The sequence below is a fragment of the Theropithecus gelada genome, chromosome 6, assembly GCF_003255815.1.
Source record: "Theropithecus gelada isolate Dixy chromosome 6, Tgel_1.0, whole genome shotgun sequence".
Lineage (NCBI taxonomy): Eukaryota > Metazoa > Chordata > Mammalia > Primates > Cercopithecidae > Theropithecus > Theropithecus gelada.
This window is the reverse complement of record NC_037673.1, coordinates 52840787-52862217: the sequence shown is the minus strand read 5'-3', so window position 1 is coordinate 52862217 and position 21431 is coordinate 52840787. Positions and strand designations below refer to the sequence as shown.

The 21431-nt window shown below is 37.8% G+C and overlaps 1 protein-coding gene across 3 annotated transcripts in view; it reads left to right on the top strand.

Annotated features, from left to right (window-relative positions):
• IL6ST (interleukin 6 signal transducer) overlaps positions 1-21431 on the top strand; it is a 56913-nt gene that overhangs the window by 19154 nt on the left and 16328 nt on the right. The window contains exons 4-12 of one of the 3 annotated variants that reach the window (XM_025387414.1): positions 4918-5223; positions 6401-6521; positions 10415-10581; positions 11229-11383; positions 14110-14269; positions 15002-15047; positions 17368-17450; positions 18419-18629; positions 19678-19860. In XM_025387414.1, the coding sequence (XP_025243199.1) occupies positions 14210-14269; positions 15002-15047; positions 17368-17450; positions 18419-18629; positions 19678-19860 (583 nt within the window). In that variant the 5' untranslated portion in view covers positions 4918-5223; positions 6401-6521; positions 10415-10581; positions 11229-11383; positions 14110-14209. The remainder of the gene's footprint in view (positions 1-4917; positions 5224-6400; positions 6522-10414; positions 10582-11228; positions 11384-14109; positions 14270-15001; positions 15048-17367; positions 17451-18418; positions 18630-19677; positions 19861-21431) is intronic. The other 2 variants (XM_025387413.1, XM_025387412.1) reach the window with 2 other exon arrangements.

The following is a 21431-nucleotide window of genomic DNA, read 5'->3' as shown; positions in this document are numbered from 1 at the left end:
CCATTGCACTCTATCCTGGGTAACAGAGCAAGACCCTGTCTCGTGAAAAATACTTACCTGTACGTGTGTGTGTGTGTGTGTGTGTATAAATAATACTATTCCAGCTCTCCCCCTTACTAGCTATAGGACCTTGGTCAGTCATTTTCTGTGCCTCAATTTCCTGATCTATGAAATGGTGATAATAATGGTCACTACCTCTTAGGATTATTAGTGAGGGTTCAAGAAGTTAATATAGAGGCCAGGCATGATGGCTCATGCCAGTAATCCAAGCACTTTGGGAGGCCGAGTTGGGTGGATCATTTGAGGTTAGGAGTTCAAGACTAGCCTTGCCAACACGGTGAAACCCCGTATCTACTAAAAATACAAAAATTAGCCAGGTGGTAGTGGCACACGCCTGTAATCCCAGATACTCAGGAGGCTGAAGCAGGAGAATCTCTTGAGCCTGGGAGGTGGAGGTTGCCGTGAGCCAAGATCGCACCACTGCACTCCAGTCTGGGTGACAGTGAAACCCTGTCTCAAAAAGAAAAAAAAAAAAAAATTCTGGACTTGGTAGCACGGATCTCAGCTCACTGCAAGCTCCGCCTCCCGGGTTCACGCCATTCTCCGGCCTCAGCCTCCCGAGTAGCTGGGACTACAGGCGCCCGCCACCTCGCCCGGCTAGTTTTTTGTATTTCTTAATAGAGACGGGGTTTCACCGTGTTAGCCAGGATGGTCTCGATCTCCTGACCTCGTGATCCGCCCGTCTCGGCCTCCCAAAGTGCTGGGATTACAGGCTTGAGCCACCGCGCCCGGCCTACTCTTTCAACATAGTTTTGAATCCCAACATTTTCATCTGAAGTGTCAGCAGCTGTTTGTAGTCCTGTCCTCTGCTAATTTGATAAGCACGTGTGTCTATCTTTTCCCAAGTTGTGGATTAAAATGTTGAAAATAACAGGACTGCATTAGTTACCTGTTGGTCCCTCACAAATACTCCAAATCTTCAAGGCTTAAAATGATAATAATATCTCTCATGGTTTGTGTAGGACAGGACTATAGATAGGCAGGCACAATCAGACTTATTTGTCTTTGTTGTACAATGTCTGGGGCCTCAGCTGCAATATTCAAACTGGGAGCTGGAGTCATCTGCAGACTCCTTCGCTTATATATCTGTTGTTGATAGTATCTGCAGGCTGAGGGCTTTGCTGGGGCCATTGTCCAAAACACTGTACGTGGCCTCTTTTTATGGCCTTGGCTTTCTTACAATGTGTGACTGGGTTCTAAAGGCAGATATCCCAGGAGAGAGAAAGAAAGCTAATTGGAGTCTGTATTCTTTTAATGATCTAGCCTCTGAAGTCTCATAGCGCACTCCATTGGCTGGAGTGAACACAAGGCACCCATACAGATCTGATGTGGTTGGGGAAATGCAGTCCCCACCTCTTCATGAAAAGAGTATGCGTGACATTGTAAGAAGAATATGTGGGATGGGATAAATATGTAGGTGTGGCCATTCTTAAAATACAGTCTTCTCCAAGAATTGAGGGCATGCACTTCAGCATATTCTACTTAAGACTACCCTCTGATTGACTTTTTTCTTAGTCAATATTTTTATATATGAGTAATCAAATATAAATATGAGTATGAACCTATAAAAGTAGCAAAATAGTAATATCTTAATGTTCATTGTAATATAAGTTACAGTATATTCTTTTTCCTTTTTTTTCTTTTTTCTTTTTTTTTTTTTTTTTGAGATGGAATCTTGTTTTGTCGCCCAGGCTGTAGTGCAGTGGCGCAATCTCAGCTCACTACAGCCTCCGCCCCCCCAGGTTCAAGCAATTCTCCTGCCTCAGCCCCCTGAGTAGCTAGGATTACAGGTGCGGGTCACCACACCCGGGTAACTTTTGTATTTTTAGTAGAGACGGGGTTTCACCATGTTGATCAGGCTGGTCTAGAACTCCTTACCTCAGGTGATCGGTCCACCTCGGCCTCCCAAAGTGCTGGGATTAGAGATGTGAGCCACTGCGTCTGACTCAGTTATAGTGTATTCTAATTCACATTTCTTCATCTTGCCCTATAAACATTCAAAATAACTTTGTCAGATACCTTTCTTAATTAAAATACTTTCTTTTTACAATTTAATCTCAGCCTGGTAGCCCTTTATAAAATGGAATTAATTTGGCATGGGATGGTTTTAGTGAAGCTGTGTCTCACTTTGAAAAACGGAACATTTGCCCTTGTTTTTTTTTTTTTTGAGATGGAGTCTCACTCTGTCACTCTGGCTGGAGTGCAGTGGTGTGATCTTGGCTCACTGCAAGCTCCGCCTTCTGGGTTCATGCCATTCTCCTGCCTCAGCCTCCCGAGTAGCTGAGACTACAGGTGCCCACCACAACGCCTGGCTAATTTTTTGTATTTTCAGTAGAGACGGGGTTTCACCGTGTTAGCCGCAATGGCCTTGACCTCCTGACCTCGTGATCTGCCTGCCTCGGTCTCCCAAAGTGCTGAGATTACAGGTGTGAGCCACCGTGCCCAACCCATTTGCCCATTTTTAATATTTCTCTTATTCTATGTGTAAAAATTAATCATATTGAGTCTCTAATTATATCTTATGTTTTTAGTACTCTACAGTATATTTTATATTTAACGTCCCTATAATTACTTTAAAGAAAGTTTAACAAGTGATTTTGCCAAAGAATAAAGTGATGTCTAGGGAGTTGTAAGTTCTGACCCAGTATCACAGAGTAACTTAGTAGAGATTCTCCACTAGATGAAGGACCATACTATTGGAAATTGAGAGTAATATATGCACTAAGATTTACAGTAGACATGTATAAATAACAGCAAGATGATATAAACAGGCCACATTATAAGTTTGAAACAAAGAAATACACATTCCATCTCTGGGTTTTACCAGCTTTATGAGAGGTCCTGGGATTCCATTTGGGGATACAATTTTGACTGCAAAAACTGTTTTTAATTTTTCCTGGGCTCACTGCAGCCTTGACCTCCTGGGCTCAAGCAATCCTCCTGCCTCAGCACCCAACCCTCACCCCCAAGTAGCTGGGACTACAGGCATGTGCACCATGCCTGGCTAATACTTGTATTTTTTTTGTAGAGATGGGGTTTTGCCATGTTGCCCAGGCTAGTAATTTTTAATCTCAAAAAAACTTCATGGGTAACTACCCAGGAACCCTACAGCAAATAGGATTCATTGAGGAAAGCCACCTTAAAATTGTGGACATTGAAGCTAGAGAAAAAGAATGAAACCATGTCAAATAGTTGGAACTTTTGTCTTGATAATAGGTAGGCACTAAATAATTTAAAGTAGAAAAACGTCATAATTATTTTAGAACAGTAACCATGACAGTAGTACGTAAGATAAACTGGGAAGGAGGTCAGACTGATATAATACAGTGCCCTGTGCTTCAGCAGTCAAAGTAGCATTGGAAAGAAGAGATTGGATGCTTATTAAGCATATAGAACCAACAAAGTGCAATATTGTTAAGTTGGAGGTTAGAGGAGGCTGATGAGAGATGTTGGAAGATGACTACAGAGTATCTGGCCTAGATGTCTGGATGGGAGTGGTAGTGTTAGCAGAGGCAGAGAAATAAAAATAAAAAATAGTAAGTTTGAAAAGATTATAATACATATAGTTTTGGACATGCTCATTTAAAAATAGCTATGGGATATCTCAGGTAGATATATGTCTAATGGGCTGTTGAAGATATATGTCTAATGGGCATGGGGGTTTAGTGCTTACAGATGGGGATTGAGATGTCATCAACGTGGAGTAGGTGATAGGTAAAGTGTGTAGTTGTGTTTAATTTTTTTTTACCTGATGTGATTCTTTGTGTTTTGTTTGCTTTGTTTTGTTTTGTTTTTTGAGACTGGGTCTCACTCTGTCTCCCAGGCTGGAGTGCAGTGGCATGATCTCAGCTCACTGCAACCTCCACTTCCCAGGTTCAAGTGATTCTCATGCCTCAGCCTCCCAAGCAGCTGGGATTACAGGTGCCCACCCCGACACTCGGCTAATTTTTGTATTTTTAGTAGAGATGGCGTTTTACCATGTTGGTCAGGCTGATTCTTTGTTTTTAAATAGGGGATCTCATCCCATGCATTTATTTTCACTCCGTTGTCCAGGGTGGAGTGCAGTGGCTCACTACAACCTTGACCCCTTGGGTTCACACCATCATCCCACTTCATCCTCCCGAATAGCTGGGGCTATAGGCGTGCACCACCATACTCGGCTATTTTTTTTTATTTTTAGTACAGATGGCGTCTCCCTATGTTGCCCAGGCTGGTTTCAAACTCCTGAACTCAACTGATCCTCTTGCCTCGGCCTCCCAAAAGTGCTGAGATTATAGACGTAAACCACCACACCCGGGCCCATGCATTTATTCTTAAAACTAAACTATTTGGCCATCTTGTTCTATTCTTCCTGTTTTGTATTGGTCCCTTGCTGTTTCCTTTGTTGTCTGAGTTTTGATGTGTGGACAATGTATACTGTCTGTCTGTGACCCCCAACTGTACTCCACAATAGCATTCAGGACTGTAGAGGAGACTACCACTGCCTGTTTTCTGGAGAGTTTAGTTTAGACCTGGGGTCTAAATGGAGGGACAGGATAGGTTGTGGGGCAAGTATGAATAATGCTGCAGGCAGTCTGTGTTTCTTAAAGAAATAGTTTATACCATGAGCTATAAAGCATGAATGGGTTTTTCTTAATTCAGCTCTATTATCCTTATAATTTTTGTATTTCTTTACAAACTCAGGCATTAAATTCTAACCATATTAATTTTCAGTGGTATATTGTCTTTTTCTGTGTCTTTAGGGATATTTTAGTGAAGGTTGAGGGACTGACTCTATATTGAGTGCTACCAGCTAGATAATCATTTTGTACCACAAAAATTCAGTCCATTTATATATTTTCTATTGTTCCTTTTTAGGTGAACTTCTAGATCCATGTGGTTATATCAGTCCTGAATCTCCAGTTGTACAACTTCATTCTAATTTCACTGCAGTTTGTGTGCTAAAGGAAAAATGTATGGATTATTTTCATGTAAATGCTAATTACATTGTCTGGAAAACAAACCATTTTACTATTCCTAAGGAGCAATATACTATCATAAACAGAACAGCCTCCAGTGTCACCTTTACAGATATATCTTCATTAAATATTCAGCTCACTTGCAACATCCTTACATTTGGACAGCTTGAACAGAATGTTTATGGAATCACAATAATTTCAGGCTGTAAGTTTTGTTTTTGTCTTATTTCAGACTTTGTCATGACTATTGAACTGCATCTTTAATGTTGTCCTTTCCTCTTTATAAAATGTAGTAATTGTGGACTTAGTGAATTGGACATGTTTGGTTTTTAAAAAATAAGCTTAGAAGTAGGAACTACAAGTCTCCTGTCTTTCCTGAAAGTGAAGCAGTTTCAGTTTACTAGAGAAATATTTGACATGAGACCCCCCACCACAAGAAAGTATTGTTGAATTGACGTAATGATGGTAATTCTCAGTATCCCTTAATTGCTGAGAAAATGCACATGTAAAGCAGCTACCTGAAGAAAGTGAACAAATACTGGAGTAAATCCTTTTTTTCTTTTTTTCTTTTTTTTTTTTTTTTGGTGACAGAGTCTCACTCTGTCACCCAGGCTGGAGTGCAGTAGTGTGATCTCAGCTCACTGCAACCTCCACCTCCCAGGTTCAAGCAATCCTCCTGCCTCAGCCTCCCAAGTAGCTGGGACTACAGGCATGAGCCACCACGCCTGGCTAATATTTCATATTTTTAGTAGAGATGGGGTTTCGCCATGTTGGCCAGGCTGGTCTCAAACTCCTGACCTCAGGTGATCCACCTGCCTCAGACTCCCAAAGTGCTGAGATTACAGGCGTGAGCCACTGTGCCTGGCCTTGGAGTAGCAAAGTAAACAAAATAAACTTACTGTGATCCAAAAGTGGGTTATCTAATTTGTGGATCACCCAGACTTTACTGTTTTGGCATTTGCTTTTCTTCCAGCAGAGTTTGGGAAAGCAATAAGAAGAGAAATACAAATGAATCATTTTGACTTCTACTTAATTGCCTCTTACAAACATATGTAAATATTACTTTTAAAAATACACTTAATGGAGAAATCAGTTGATATTTTTTCCAGTTATAAATGAAAGTTGATTTTACGTAGAAAATTAATGTGAAGCAAACCAGTTGATGACAGTTAGGATGGATGTATATGTATTACTACCTAAAAAGAAGTGTAAGAGTTGGGATAGAAAAGAAATTTTCATCAACCTTTCATTGTGTTCATACTTTTTGCTTGGGTTTAATTTTTTTCATCTAATCTAGATGACAAATGCCTTGGGTAGTATATAAATTGCATAATATTTGTGGATACAAAGCTTTCTGAAAGATGTTAATTAATCCCTTTTAGTGCCTCCAGAAAAACCTAAAAATTTGAGTTGCATTGTGAATGAGGGAAAGAAAATGAGGTGTGAGTGGAATCGTGGAAGGGAAACACACTTGGAGACAAACTTCACTTTAAAATCTGAATGGTATGTTATTTTAAATTTGTTTCATGTTAGATTTATTAAGTTAGTCATTTTTGCTGGAATTTTTATTTTACCAAGTAATAATATTAAATGCTATTTTAAAACATTTAAATTTTTATTTTGTAACATTTCAAATACATCTAAAAGCAGAGGCCAGGCGCGGTGGCTCACATCTGTAATCCCCAAGGCGTGGTGGCTCACGCCTGTAATCCTAGCACTTTGGGAGGCTGAGGCGGGCAGATCACTTGAGGTCAGGAGTTCAAGACCAGCCTGGCCAACAGGGCAAAACCCCATCTCTACCAAAAATACAAAAATTAGCCAGATATGGTGGTAGGTTCCTGTATTCCCAGTGACTCAGAGGTTGAGGCAGGAGAATCACTTGAATCCAGGAGGTGGAGGTTGCACTGAGCCAAGATCACGCCACTACAGTCCAGCCTGGGTAACAGAATGAGACTTCATCTCTAAATATACAAACAGATAAATAAAGTAGAAAGAATAGCGTAATAAATACCCATACGTACCCATCATTCAGCTTCAACACTGGTCAGCTCATGACCAGTCTTATTTCAAAGGTACTCTTTGCCCATATTGTCTTGAAGAGAGAATCGCAGACATATCATATCATTTCATCCAAAAATACTTCAGTACACATCTCTAAAAGATAAGGACATTTTAAAAAAAGTGTAACAACATACCATTGTTACACTCAAATATAAAATATTACATTTTCAGTTAGTGTTGATTTCCCCCATTGTTTCATAAATATGTGTATATGTGAATTTATGTCATGTGTCTCTTAAACTATAGGTTCTATTCTTTTTCCTTACAATTCAGTTGTTAAACTGTTATACATTGTACATTGTTTAACATATTCCCTTGTCTTTTTTTTTTTTTTTTTTTTTTTTTTGAAATGGAGTCTTGCTGTGTCACCCGGGCTGGAGTATAGTGGCGTGATCTCCGCTCAGTGCAACCTCAGCTTCCCAGGTTCAAACAATTCTCCTGCCTCAGCCTCCTGAGTAGCTGGGATTACAGGCGTGTGCCACCATGCCCAGCTAATTTTTTTTTTTTGTATTTTTAATGGAGACGGGTTTCACCATGTTGTTCAGGCTGGTCTCGAACTTCTGACCTCGTGATCTGACCGCCTCCACCTCCCAAAGTGTTGGGATTACAGACGTGGCCACCACACCTGACCCCCTTGTCTTTTTCTTTCCAAAAAATTGCTGTTAGATCTACAAATTTCATCAGATTTGGGTTTGATTTTTTTTCCCCCCAAAAAAATATTTTGTAGGAGTGATATGTACTTCTATCAGGAACGACCAGATAATGTTTCACTGTTTTTCTTTTTTCTGATATTAAGATTGAGCAGTGGTTTTGGGTGTTGTCAGCCTTATTCCTTTATTTTACTAAGTTTCCCATTTGTTTTTTCCAAACAGATAAACTGAAAGAATTTTACAGTGAACACTCTTGCAAACCCATCACCTAGATTCTACAATTAACATTTTACTGTATTTGCTTTATCACCTATTTATCTATGCTTCCTTCTCTCCATCTCTCAATCGATCTCTTTTTTATGTATTTCATAGTGAGTTGCAGTCATTAATATACCTCACCCTTAATCACTTCAGTATTTCATAGTGAGTTACAGTCATTAATATACCTCATTTTTAATCACTTCGGTATTTACATGAACTAGAGTTCAGTATAGTTTTCAGATAAAGTTTACATATAGTGAAAACACAGATCTTAGTGTATCATTCAGTGAGTTTTGACAAGTGCAGACACCTGTGTAACTCAAATCAGTATCAAGACATAGAACATTACTAACACACCCAGAAAGTTCCCTCCTGCTCCTTCCCAGCCAGTCTCAGCAACTGCCCCACCCCATGAGCAACTACCTGTCTGATATTCTTCACCATAGATTATTTTTTCCTGCTACAGAATGTTTCATATAAATGGGATCATATAGTATATACTCTTTTGTGAAAAGTTTTATAACTCAACAGAATGTTTCCAAAATTTAACCATATTGTTTTCCCACTAGTATTTCCCTTACAGCTTTGAGCAGTCATCCTGATTATAATTTGTATGTAAATTACAAAACTGTGGTATTCTGTGTTTTGTTTGTTTTAGCGAAATACTTAAAGAGAAACTTGCCTTTATCAGCTGTGGTTTACCCTGAAGTACAGTTCAGATAAGAGAAGCAAGATAGGTTTAATATTTTTCCTTAATTACCAGTTTTATAATTAGTTGATTACCTAGTATCCTCCAAAGGTACCAAAGGTAGATAATGAGGGCTTTTCTTTCTCATTATGAATTTATATTTAAACATATTTGTTGTGTTTTAATTCATTATGGATTGTCCCATCTTTGATCAGTGGCACGTTATTCAAATTGGCTCGTTCATCCTTTTTTTTTTTTTTTTCCTGAGACAGAGTTTTGCTGTTTTGACCAGACTCTAGTGAAGTGGTGTGATCTTGGCTCACTGCCTCCCAAGTGGCTGGGTTTATAGGCACCCACCACCACTTAACACAACTTCCTTAGCCTTTAATAGCTCTCTGATACAACATGCTTTTTTACAGGCTCATCTTATGTATTTCCTCACCCAGACCTGGAATCAACCTTTTCCCAAAACTCTCTGGTTTCATTTAGTGTGAAATAATATTTATAGACTACAATCTGGGTGCTACAGGAATTCATCACTACTGGTTTGTCATAGTTTTTAGATTTTTTTCAGTCAAAAGAGTTAGGACATGTTTTGTGATATGAGATATAATACAGCTTTTAAAAATACGAATTCATACTGATATTTTCAGTTTAAAATTAGGACTATAGGTTTTTACATAATTACATTCACCTGACATCTACATCATCTTTCTTATGAACTGAAAAACATAGTTCACAACAACGCTAACATAATTATTAATTTGCTTTAACCTATGGTTAATACAGCAGCTGCAGAATAATAACACCAGTATTAGCACCAACAAAATGTTTACTAAGAATGATTTTAAGACTGTTTTTCTCTATGAAGGATGTGTAGTAGTCAAATTACTGTGTTTTAATGTTACTTGAATAGTTCCTTTCTATGTGATTATACTACATCCTCAGTACACAAGTTCTTATGTTTCATTTTGCTTTTGATTTTTAGGAATTTTTCTTAATAATTATATAAAACAATCCAAAAAGTCAAATATATTAATAGTATTAAGACATGTTCAGAAAAGTCTATATTCTATTCCTGAATCCTCTGCCTTATTTCCTTCTCCTTAGAGGCTGACTGTTTTTCTTTTGGTTCAATTTGGGGTTTGGTTTATCCTTCTATTTTTAAAAAGAGTGTTATACATAAATATTTTTAATTGAGGCATAATTTATATAATTAAAAATAAATATAGTGATATTGCTTGGAACTTTCCATAGTGATAGAAATCAGAAAGTAGTTGCCTAAGTTTGACTAGAAAGAGGCCAAGAGACTTTAGCTCTCAGACTAAAGGCGCAGGGGTGATAGAAATTCTTACCCCTAACCTCCTGTCACCTAGCATATTGTGCTTAAAGAAATTTCTGGTACAGTAAGGGTTCTGTTTTAGGAAAAAGAAAAAACAGCACTGGGATCACAAGGAAATAATTTTTGGAGAGGAATCAGTGGGGATGGAGCCTAAAATTTTAAAGCACAATATTTTTAGACTACAAATTTGAAAATTTTATGTCTTAAGATATAGATCAAAGTCAATTTTAAAGAAAGGTTAATTTTTAAGAAATTTTGTTAGTGATCAACAATTTATTGCAAAGTTTGCCACAACAATCTAAGTCTCTCATCAAATTCTTTGCAAGTAGTTTTTTTCACTCTGATTTTTTCAGATGTGTTTTTAATGACTGATTCTTCAATTTTTTGTATTTAGGGCAACACACAAGTTTGCTGATTGCAAAGCAAAACGTGACACCCCCACCTCATGCACTGTTGATTATTCTACTGTGTATTTTGTCAACATTGAAGTCTGGGTAGAAGCAGAGAATGCCCTTGGGAAGGTTACATCAGATCATATCAATTTTGATCCTGTATATAAAGGTAGTTATAAACCTGAATTTGAGAGTTTATTTGACACTGTAGTAGTTTATAAATTAAAGTAGTTTTTATATTTAGATTTTTTTAGATTTTAATGTAGATTTTTAGACTTTAATGTAGTTTTTAGATTTTAAATTTTACATTTTAATTAATGTAGATTTTAGATTTTAATTAATGTAGAAACAAGCATTTATTTATCTTAATGATTTTTATGAAGTAATTTTATCAATAATATCAAATAGAATTGGGAAAAAGAAAAATATCCATAATCCAACCACACTTAACAGCTGTTTTCACTTTGAATATTTTCTGTTTTCAAACATCTTACACCATTGTAATTACAGTATGTATGTTCCATTTTTATTCTCTTTTTTAAAAATTTGATATCATAGGTATTTGTCTTTTGACATATGAACCTGAAGAGATTAACAAATGTAGTAAACTAACAAGGAAAACTAAAGATTCCTTGGAAGTCTTTTTTGTTTCCATTATAAGGTATATAGCATAGCATAATTTTCAGAGAATTTAGTTCATTTGGTAAGGATAAACGAATATTGTAAAATAAAGGAAGGACAATATAAAGAGTATATTTGAGTTTCTATATGAAATTGTAAAACATAGTAAACCTTAGGATTTATTTTATTTTTCAGTGAAGCCCAATCCGCCACATAATTTATCAGTGATCAACTCAGAGGAACTGTCTAGTATCTTAAAATTGACATGGACCAACCCAAGTATTAAGAGTGTTATAAGACTAAAATATAACATTCAATATAGGACCAAAGATGCCTCAACTTGGAGCCAGGTAAATTGAAAGTTACTGTTTGTTCAAATAGTCCTTCTTTCAGCCCTCTAATCTTAAAAAGGTTCAGTCATTTTCTAAATGTCTTTAAGTTTCTGGTTATGTGAAATATTTTGCTTGACACCTCTTCTGGGTCTTTATTTCAAACAAGGGGAATCAGGAAGATATCCAGATAGATAATACAGCTTTGCTAAATACAGTAGCCTTTAAGTAAAACGTGAAAATGATATAGGGTGATAGGAAGTGGCTTTTCTTTTTTTTTTCTAGAGACAAGGTGCCCATTTGCCCAGGCCGCTGGCTCACTGCAATTTCAAACTTGAGCTTAAGTGATCCTCCTGCCTTAGTCTCACTACAGGTGTGCACCACCACTCCTGGCTTTTTAAAATTATTATTACATTTTTGTGGAGATGGAGTCTCACCATGTTGCCCAGGATGGTCTCAAACTGCTAGCCTTAAGCGATTATCCTACCTTGGCCTCCCAAAGTGCTGGGGTTACAGATGTGAGCTACCACTACCAGCCTAGAAATGGCATTTTTGATATGAGATACAAACAATACAAGTAATAAGCAAGTTAAGTGGAGGAGCAAAAATAAAGAGATTATAAGGATAAGGTAGCTAGTGTAGGGATTGGTGTGCTGTAGTTCACCAAAATCAGCCTGTGACTTGTTTTTGTAAATCAAGTTTTATTGGAACACAGCCACACTCATTTCTTTACATATTGTCTCTATTTTTATTCTACAGTGGAATTGTTGAGTAGTTACAAAGAGACTATCTGGCCTGCAAGCCTAAAATATTAGTAACTATTTTATCTACCTTTTTATAGAAAGTTTGTTAACCACTGAGGTAGAGGAAGGGATTGGTAGGGAACTTGTAGGACTGAAAAGGATAGATGATGCTGCTGGCAAAAGAAATACTTGGAGCTTTTAAAAAGGCTATCACCATAGCATTCAGCTATCCATACTCTTCTCTGTTTTGATTCCATTTATCACAAACAGTATGTCTTTGCTTTTGTTGCTCTGGTCACAGTGAACTTGTAAGGGAATTGGGCTGATGACTTTACTACTTGTCTCCTTACCCCACTTATCTAAAGGGCTGAGAATACAATCAGAAAAAGCAATAAAACAAAATTGGATTAATGCTTCATGTTGTACAGAGAATATACATACCTGAAGTTCTTCAAAATGTGATATTAAGTACAGAATCTTAATTCAGTGCTACAAAAAAGACTGACATTTATTTTGTATCCAATATTAAATTATTAGAGTGATATGACCAGTTATTTATCTATATTTAATCTCCTCTTTTTATCTGAAAGCCAAGTTTAAAAGCCAGGAAAACTTTTGTTTTTCTTGTTTGGGCTGGATATCTTCCTTTTGCCCATCCACATCTATACTGTACCCTTCTCTTTGTTGTGTCATGCTGACCTGTATAGATTTCATCTGTGGATTCCCATTCTTTGTAGCTTCCTTGTGACTGGTTAATGGAAGGAAGGGACTAGGCAAGAGAGAAGACAGATAGAAGAACAGTGAAATTGGCATGTTGATTTTCCCTGCTTCTTCCTGGGAGCTGGCCGTCTTTTTTTTCTTTTTTTCTTTTTTTCTTTTTTTTTTGAGTTGGAATTTCACTCTTGTCACCCAGGCTAGAGTGCAATGGCATGATCTTGGTTCACTGTAACCTCCATGTCCAGCTAATTTTTGTATTTTTAGTAGAGATGGGGTTTCACCATGTTGGCCAGGTTGGTCTCGAACTCCTGACCTCAGGTGATCCACCCACCTCAGTCTCCCAAAGTGCTGGGATTACAGGTGTGAGCCACCGCACCCGGCTGGCTGTCTTTCAACTTAAGGTCACTGCCTGTCAAGTCAGCCCTCTCTAGCTGACCTTCTTTCAGGTTCTGGTACTTCTCCTCATCCCTTTGGGCCTAGAGGTAGAAACAGCTCTAAGCACCAGAGTACTAACTGCACTCTCTAAGGATCCATATACTCTGCACGTAGTCCCTTTATGAAGCCCTCCTTGAATTATTCTAAGTGGAGTGTACCATCTGTTTCCTGCAGAAATCCTAAGCTATAGGCCCTGTGGAAGAAATAAAGGGAAAAAAGGAAAGATAATAGATGTTTCCATACTCCTCAAACTTAATAACTTTACTGATTTGGACTGCTTTTTAACTTACACTTATTTCTCTCCAGAGGTTGAGTTTAATGTATTAGTCTTGTTTCAGTAAAATAGTTTCGGGAGGCTGAGGCAGTAGAATCACTTGAACCCAGGAGGCAGAGGTTGCAGTGAGCTGAGATCACGCCATTGCACTCCAGCCTGGGCCACAGAGGGAGACTCTGTCTCAAAAATAAATAAATAAAAATAGTTTCTAGGCTGGGCGCAGTGACTCACGTCTATAATCCCAGCACTTTGGGAGGCCGAGGCAGGTGGATTGCTTGAGGTCAGGAATTCCAGACCAGCCTGGCCAACATGGTGAAATCTCGTTGATACTAAAAAATACAAAAAATAGCTGGGAGTGGTGGTGGGTACCTGCAATCCCAGCTACTCAGAGGCAGAGGCAGGAGAATCGCGTGAACCTGGGAGGTAGAGGTTGTGGTGAACCAATATCACAGCACTGCACTCCAACCTGGGCAACAGAGCAAGGCTGTGCCGCAGAAAAAAAAAGTTTCTAAATTTTAACACAACTTAGAAGACCTTACTAATTGAGATTTTCTGTTGGTTGATTTGCTTTTTTTCAGATTCCCCCTGAAGATACAGCATCCACCCGATCTTCATTCACTGTCCAAGACCTTAAACCTTTTACAGAATATGTGTTTAGGATTTGCTGTATGAAGGAAGATGGTAAGGGATACTGGAGTGACTGGAGTGAAGAAGCAAATGGGATCACCTATGAAGATAGTAAGTAAATAAGTATATGAAGAAGTAAAACTATTGGAATTCCATCTGTGAATTGGTTCTGGTTTTAATAATATAGCCTCATTGCTTCTTGGTTTGTGATCATTTTATTCAAACTGCAGTATTTTATGTTTTCATTTTTAAGGACATTAAGATGTAAAATTTAATATGGATCATTGATAGTATAAGTCTATTTGATACCTAATTAAATTATCATGGAGGCCAGGTGGGGTGGCTCACGCCTATAATCCCTGTACTTTGGGAGGCTGAGGTGGGCAGATCATAAGGTCAGGAGTTCAAGACCAGCCTGGCCAATATGGTGAAACCCCTTCTCTATTAAAAATACAAAAATTAGCCATGCGTGGTGGCGGGCGCCTGTAGTCCCAGGTACTCGGGAGGCTGAGGCAGGAGAATCGCTTGAACCTGGGAGGCGGAGGTTGCAGTGAGCCGAGATCACACCACTGCACTTCAGCCTGGGTGACAGAACGAGACTCCGTCTCAAAAAAAAAAAAAAAAAAAGTCATCATGGAATGGTGACTTAGATAATCAGAAAACCGTTGACTTAACTGTTGATAAGTCTAGAACATTTTACTCAAGGAGACTTCTCCAGAGATACTCCTAACTAGAGAATCATCCTGAATCATTAAAATCACACAGTCTAGCAAACTATACCTTAGATCCTCACTATCAAAAAGATATTTGTATTATACCTTTTATTCATTTTTTTTCTAATAGCATTTGATAAGCCCCTGGGAAGCGGTTGATCCTGGAATTTTGGTTGGTTAGTTTTTATTTTCCCTTTTTCTCCTATAGATAATGTATATGGTATAGAATTTAAAAGGCACAAAAAGAGTGTACAGTCTAAAGTAAGATCTTCACTGCAAAGCAGCTGATGTTACTAAGTTCAAGAAATAATCCTGTGGCATAGATTTTTCATTTTGAGACCTTCCTATCACAGACTCATCTCTTAGTTATCAGTGGCAGTAGCTGTGGCTGAAAAAAATCCCCTACCACCTATATCCCTTTACTTCCAGCTCTTCTAGAGGTTTAGGTCATGTGACTTGAGAATGTCAAAGGCAGAAAAGTACCCTCCTCCCCTAAGAATTTTCTCTAACTCATAAATGCTGAGAAAGAAAGCAATTTTGCTATTGCTGCTTTGGGAGTCCTCAGCCAGATTGCTTTGTCTTAACCAGGAATCCTTAAAATGAGATACATGGGGAGGAGTTAATGAAATACTTACAATATTGTGGTTAGTGCCTGTGTGCGTTTTTAATGGACAAATGTACATAATCTTCGTCAGTCTCTGGGTTCTCTTTATGTTAGGAAATATTTCCAGCTCATTTTTTTTTTTTTTTTTCTAATTTCATGTTCTTTATTCTGTGTGGGTGCTGCACTGTAGTCATGTGAATTTATGTATTTGAACTTCCGTACCAGCAGCCTTTTTCCCAACCTTCCTGGTCTGCCTGTCCTATCCTTTCTGTTTTGTTGTCTGTAATTGCCTCTTCATGGTTAACATATCAGTACCTAGATTTTTTTGTTGTTTTTTGGAAATAGTGCCTTACTCTGTTGCCCAGGCTGGAGTGCAGTGGCATGAATACGGCTTACTGCAGCCTCAACCTCCAAGGCTCAAGCGATCCTCCTGCCTTAGCCCCCAACGTCGCTGGGACTACAGGCACGCGCCACCATGCCCAGCAAATTTTTGCATTTTTTTGTGGAGACAAGGTTTTTCCTTGGTGCCCAGGCTGGTCTTTAACTAGTGAGCTGAAGTGAACCACATGCCTCGGCCTCCCAAAGTGCTGGGATTGCAAGCACAAGCCACTATACCCAGCCTCACTACTTAGATTTTATTCAACTCCTTTCTTATTCTACTGACTACCATATCTTGCTATTATATTTATAAAAATTTTGAGAAACCAGTTAATGCCATTGATTTTTTAAAGACAAACTTTTTACAATAAAAAGCTTAACAATGATAAGTAAAAATGAAATGTCAGTTGATATTACTTATTGCTAAAAATTATATACTACTCTACATTTAATAGCTACTATAAAAGTTTTAAAAAATAAATACTGCAGGTATTTTTAAAACCAAATTTAATTACTGGTATTTAACAATTTATGTTTTGGCTGGATATGGTGGCCACACCCCAGCTACTTGGGATGCTGAGGTGGGAGGATCACCTGAGCCTAGGAGCTGAAGGTTATAGTGCACTACAGTCATCCACTACACTCCAGCCTGGGCAACAGAGCCAGACACTGTCTCTGGAAAAAAACACTGTTTATGGAGTGCTTTTTCAGATGGTTAGTGATTATCATAACAATACTATGCATTTGTTTTTATTACATCCCATCACTCTCAATCATCCTTACATAAAGTAATAAACTTATTTTAGTACATTTATCTTAATTTGTTTTATTATTCCTATGAATATTTAGGGGTAAGCAATGTGTTTAAATAGATTTTCCAGTTTGATTTTCAGCGATAAGTAGTATCACCTTATATTTGTTTCATTTTTATTTTTCACTGTTAAAAACTTTGTTTCAAAAAGTTCATTTTTTCTTTAAAAATCATACAAACTAATTTTTCAAAATTTTTATAATCAGAAGACCTGGTATTTAATAGAATAAGAGAGGAGTTGAATAAAATCTAAGCAGTGATGTGTTGATCATCAAGAGGCAATTACAGATGACAAAACAGAAGTGAGGACAGGCAGACCCAGGAAGGCTGGGAAAAGGCTGCTGGTACAGGAGATTCAAGTAGATAAATACACAAGAATACAGTGCAGTATACAAACAGAATAAAGAGCATGAAGTTATAAGAAAGAATGATGCGTATTTAGTTGTTGCTCAGGATACATTTTTACCTTTACAATTTTGAGGTTAGAAAAGAGTTCCAGTATAATTGGAATCATCAGGCTATCACCCTGACTAAAGGAAGAGCCCGGTGTGTTATGCTAGGGTGGGAAAATGCTGGTATAAAGAGGTAGAGACACCATGCAGTTAAAGGGCAAGAGTACTAAGAACAAAGTAAAAATAATTTGCAGAATCTTATTTTACTGTTAAAACCTTTTTATTTTAAGAAGTTTATGTCTTTTCTTTAGGACCATCTAAAGCACCAAGTTTCTGGTATAAAATAGATCCATCCCATGCTCAAGGCTATAGAACTGTACAACTCATGTGGAAGGTAAAAAATCACATTTATAGTCCTTTATCTCTTGTAAATCTTTTTTTTTTTTCTTTTTGAGACGGAGTCTCACTCTGTTGCCAGGCGGGAGTGTAGTGGCGTGATCTTGGCTCACTTCAACCTCCGCCTCCCGGGTTCAAGTGATTCTCCTGCCTCAGCCTCCCAAGTAGCTGGGACTACAGGTGCGCGCCACCACACCCAGCTAATTTTTGTGTTTTTAGCAGAGATGGGGTTTCACCATGGTGGCCAGGATGGTCTTGATTTCTTGACCTCATGTTCTGCCTGTGTGGGCCTCCCAAAGTGCTGGGATTACAGGTGGTGAGCCACCACACCCAGCCCTTATAAATGTATTTTGTATGGTATTATGAGTGGAGGTCTTTTAAATAAATTTTTATTCATCTTAATAGCAAAGCATTTGATTACTATTTTTACTAAATAGAAAGGTAATGCTTTATATATATTATGTAGAAGTCAGGTTCATGAACTACAAATAATACCTTACAGGTATTTAATTACAGTTCTGTGAAAGTGTAAGTTCTATAAGAAGAGGGATGTTGTTTTGTACTTTGGAATTTTCCGGAGTACCTCAGAAAATAATAAAAGTTTGTGATAATTAAAATGTATGCTGATAAGTGCATGAGTAGATCATACTAAAAAAGAAGGTAGAAAAATACTCAAGCATAAAATAAATAATTTAGGCCTACGTAGCCACAGTGCAGAATTGCATACAGAACCAAAAGCTAACAGAATGATGCTACTTACCCTCTTTTAGTTGAGGTCATGCTTTTACTCTTCATTTAGTATGTACTAGTTTTATTTCAGAACCGAATTTAAAATGAGATTGTGAATCCTTTGCAGTTAAATATTTAGAGATTTGACATGATGGCACGATTTGTGAATATGAAGAAAAACTGATTTTTATTCAAGATTTATGAAATTGTTTTTAAAAATAAACTATTTTATTACAGACATTGCCTCCTTTTGAAGCCAATGGAAAAATCTTGGATTATGAAGTGACTCTCACAAGATGGAAATCACATTTACAAAATTACACAGTTAATGACACAAAACTGACAGTAAATCTCACAAATGATCGCTATGTAGCAACCCTAACAGCAAGAAATCTTGTTGGCAAATCAGATGCAGCTGTTTTAACTATCCCTGCCTGTGACTTTCAAGGTTTGTATCTATGAGATGGAGCCTGACTCTTGGATGGAAAAGTGGTGGTTAGGTATGGACAGGGCTCCCATAAAAAACATGAGTTATCTAAAACTGTCTCCTCAGTATCAGGGATAATCACTGTTTTATTTTTTAATTTTTAAAATTTTATAAATAATGATTATTTTCTTTATTTTAGAGACTGGGTTTTGTCGGGTTGCTCAGGCTGGTGTCAAACTCCTGAGCTCAAGCAATCTCCCCTGGCCTCCCAAAGTGCTGGGATTACAGGCATAAGCCACCACACCCAGCCAATGAGTGCATTTTTAGGAATCAGTCCGCAGACAAATTTCATCAGGATGGAAGAAACATTTCCATCACTACATGCTCACTTAAACTTCGCAGTAAGCTACTTCATTCATTTAAGCATATTCTGGTTACTTACCTGGTTTTTAAAATATTATTTCAAGATTTTGAGAACTTTGTATACATACGACTGAAATATGTTTATCTGTAGTTTTATTTGTAGCTTTCAAAGAAGAAAAATTGCAATTACAAACTTACAAAACATTTGAAGAATTTAGGGAAAGCAAATTTTTTTTTCTTTTTGAGACAGTCTTGCCCTTTTGCCTAGGCTGGAGTGCAATGGCACAATCTCGGCCTCTGCCTCCTGGCTTCAAGTGATTCTTGTGCACTAGCCTCCCAAGTAGCTGGAATTAAAGGCACGCACCACAATGCCTGGCTAATTTTGTATTTTTAGTAGAGACGGGGTTTCACCATGTTGGCCAGGCTGGTTTCGAACTCCTGACATCAAGTGATCTGCCCGCTTCGGCCTCCCAAAGTATTGGAATTACAGGAATGAGCCACAATGCCCAGCAGGGAAGCAAAATTTAAGTTTAAAAATTAATTGACTACTTTACCTGTAAGTTACAATAAAGTGCTTTTATGCAAGGAAATATATGTTATATGCTACAAAAATTGATAAATCACATGTTTTGGAAATGACTGTAAAATATGGAAATTTCAAATTTGTGAATACTTATTATTTAAATATTCAAACTTTGTTTTAAAGCTACTCACCCTGTAATGGATCTTAAAGCATTCCCCAAAGATAACATGCTTTGGGTAGAATGGACTACTCCAAGGGAATCTGTAAAGAAATATATACTTGAGTGGTGTGTGTTATCAGATAAAGCGCCCTGTATCGCAGACTGGCAACAGGAAGATGGTACTGTGCATCGCACCCATTTAAGAGGTATACCTGACTAGAAACATTTAAGTTGATATCCTTTTTCTAACTCTTTAGGCAGCTTTTTATTTTGCTTATAGTGTTGTGGTCCATTGAAAAGACTTCCAGTTTATCGTAGCCTCACTACTTACTAGATGTGTGACTTTCTGCAAGTCATACTTAACCTCTCTGAATTACAGTCTCTTTATGAACAGAGTGGGGTTAATACTTTCTTCTTTTTGTACCCCAATATGATTTTATCGTCAAGGGGAAACTCCTAAAACTACAGAGTATAGAGAAATATAATAGTCCGAACTTTGCTGTTGATAGTTGTATGTTCTCTGTACCGAACACCCTCATTCTTCAGATGAGAAAATAGTTTCCTAGAGCCTCTGGATGACTTGTTTAATGTCTTAGAGCCGTCAGATAGGGGAAGCAGAACTAGAACTCAGATTTCCTTGTCTTTCAATTGGAGTAGTAACAAAGGACAGAAGTAATGAGTCATAGCGCTCCAGTCTGTGTGTTACGGTGCTGCTTAAGTGGTTATAAAGTGATACAACTTTGAAGAGAAAAAAATTCAGTTTATGTTCTTTTGTTGATAAAGAAGGATAATTAATAATTAGAATTCAGCTGTGAATAATATGGTTAGTTAGAGAAAAGCCCTAAGCAGAGAGATTCCTGCCATAAAGTTTTTGAACTTTAGTCATAACACAGTATTAGTATACAGTTACTAATACTAATAAGATCAGCTGGGCATGGTGGCACATGCCTGTAATCCCAGCTATTTGGGAGGCTGACGCAGGAGAATCCCTTGAACCCGGGAGGCGAAGGTTGCAGTGAGCCAGGATCGCACCATTGCGCTCTAGCCTGAACAACAAGAATGAAACTCCATCTCAAAAAAAATAGAAGCTAGCATAGGTTGTGGAGACATTAAGTTTGGGTAGGTAGTCGTATATTGCTCAGTAACCCTAAAAGCATCACGTTAGAGTAGAATATAGAAATTGTTCATTTTTTGGTAATACTGAGTCATCAAGAAAAGGTAAAATCACTCTGTTTAAGAAGATAAAGGAGCAAGTAACTTCATGCGTAATAGTTAAGGAATATACATTCTTGTTGAAGGTATAAATTTCAGTAAAACATTTTCTAATATGTACAGATAATATGCTGTATAAAAAAGAAAAATTTTAGTGGTGCATGCTAAAAAAGATAAAAATAAAGGAAGTTTGTTTTTGTTTTTGTTTTTTTTGAGGCAGAGTCACTCTGCCGCCCAGCCTGGAGTGCAGTGGCACGATCTTGGCTCACTGCAACCTCCGTCTCCTGGGTTCAAGTGATTCTCCTGCCACAGCCTCCCGAGCAGCTGGGACCACCACCATGTCCAGCTAATTTTTGTATTTTCAATAAAGGCGGGGTTTCACTATGTTGGCCACGCTGGTCTCAAACTCCTGACCTGAAGTGATCCACTCACCTCAGCCTCCTAAAGTGCTGGGATTACAGACGTGAGCCACAGTGCCCGGCTGAGGAAGTTTTTTAAGATACCCTTTTTTCCAACTCACCTGATAAACTAGGGCCATTAGTGCTTTCCCCTAGGTCTTACTAGT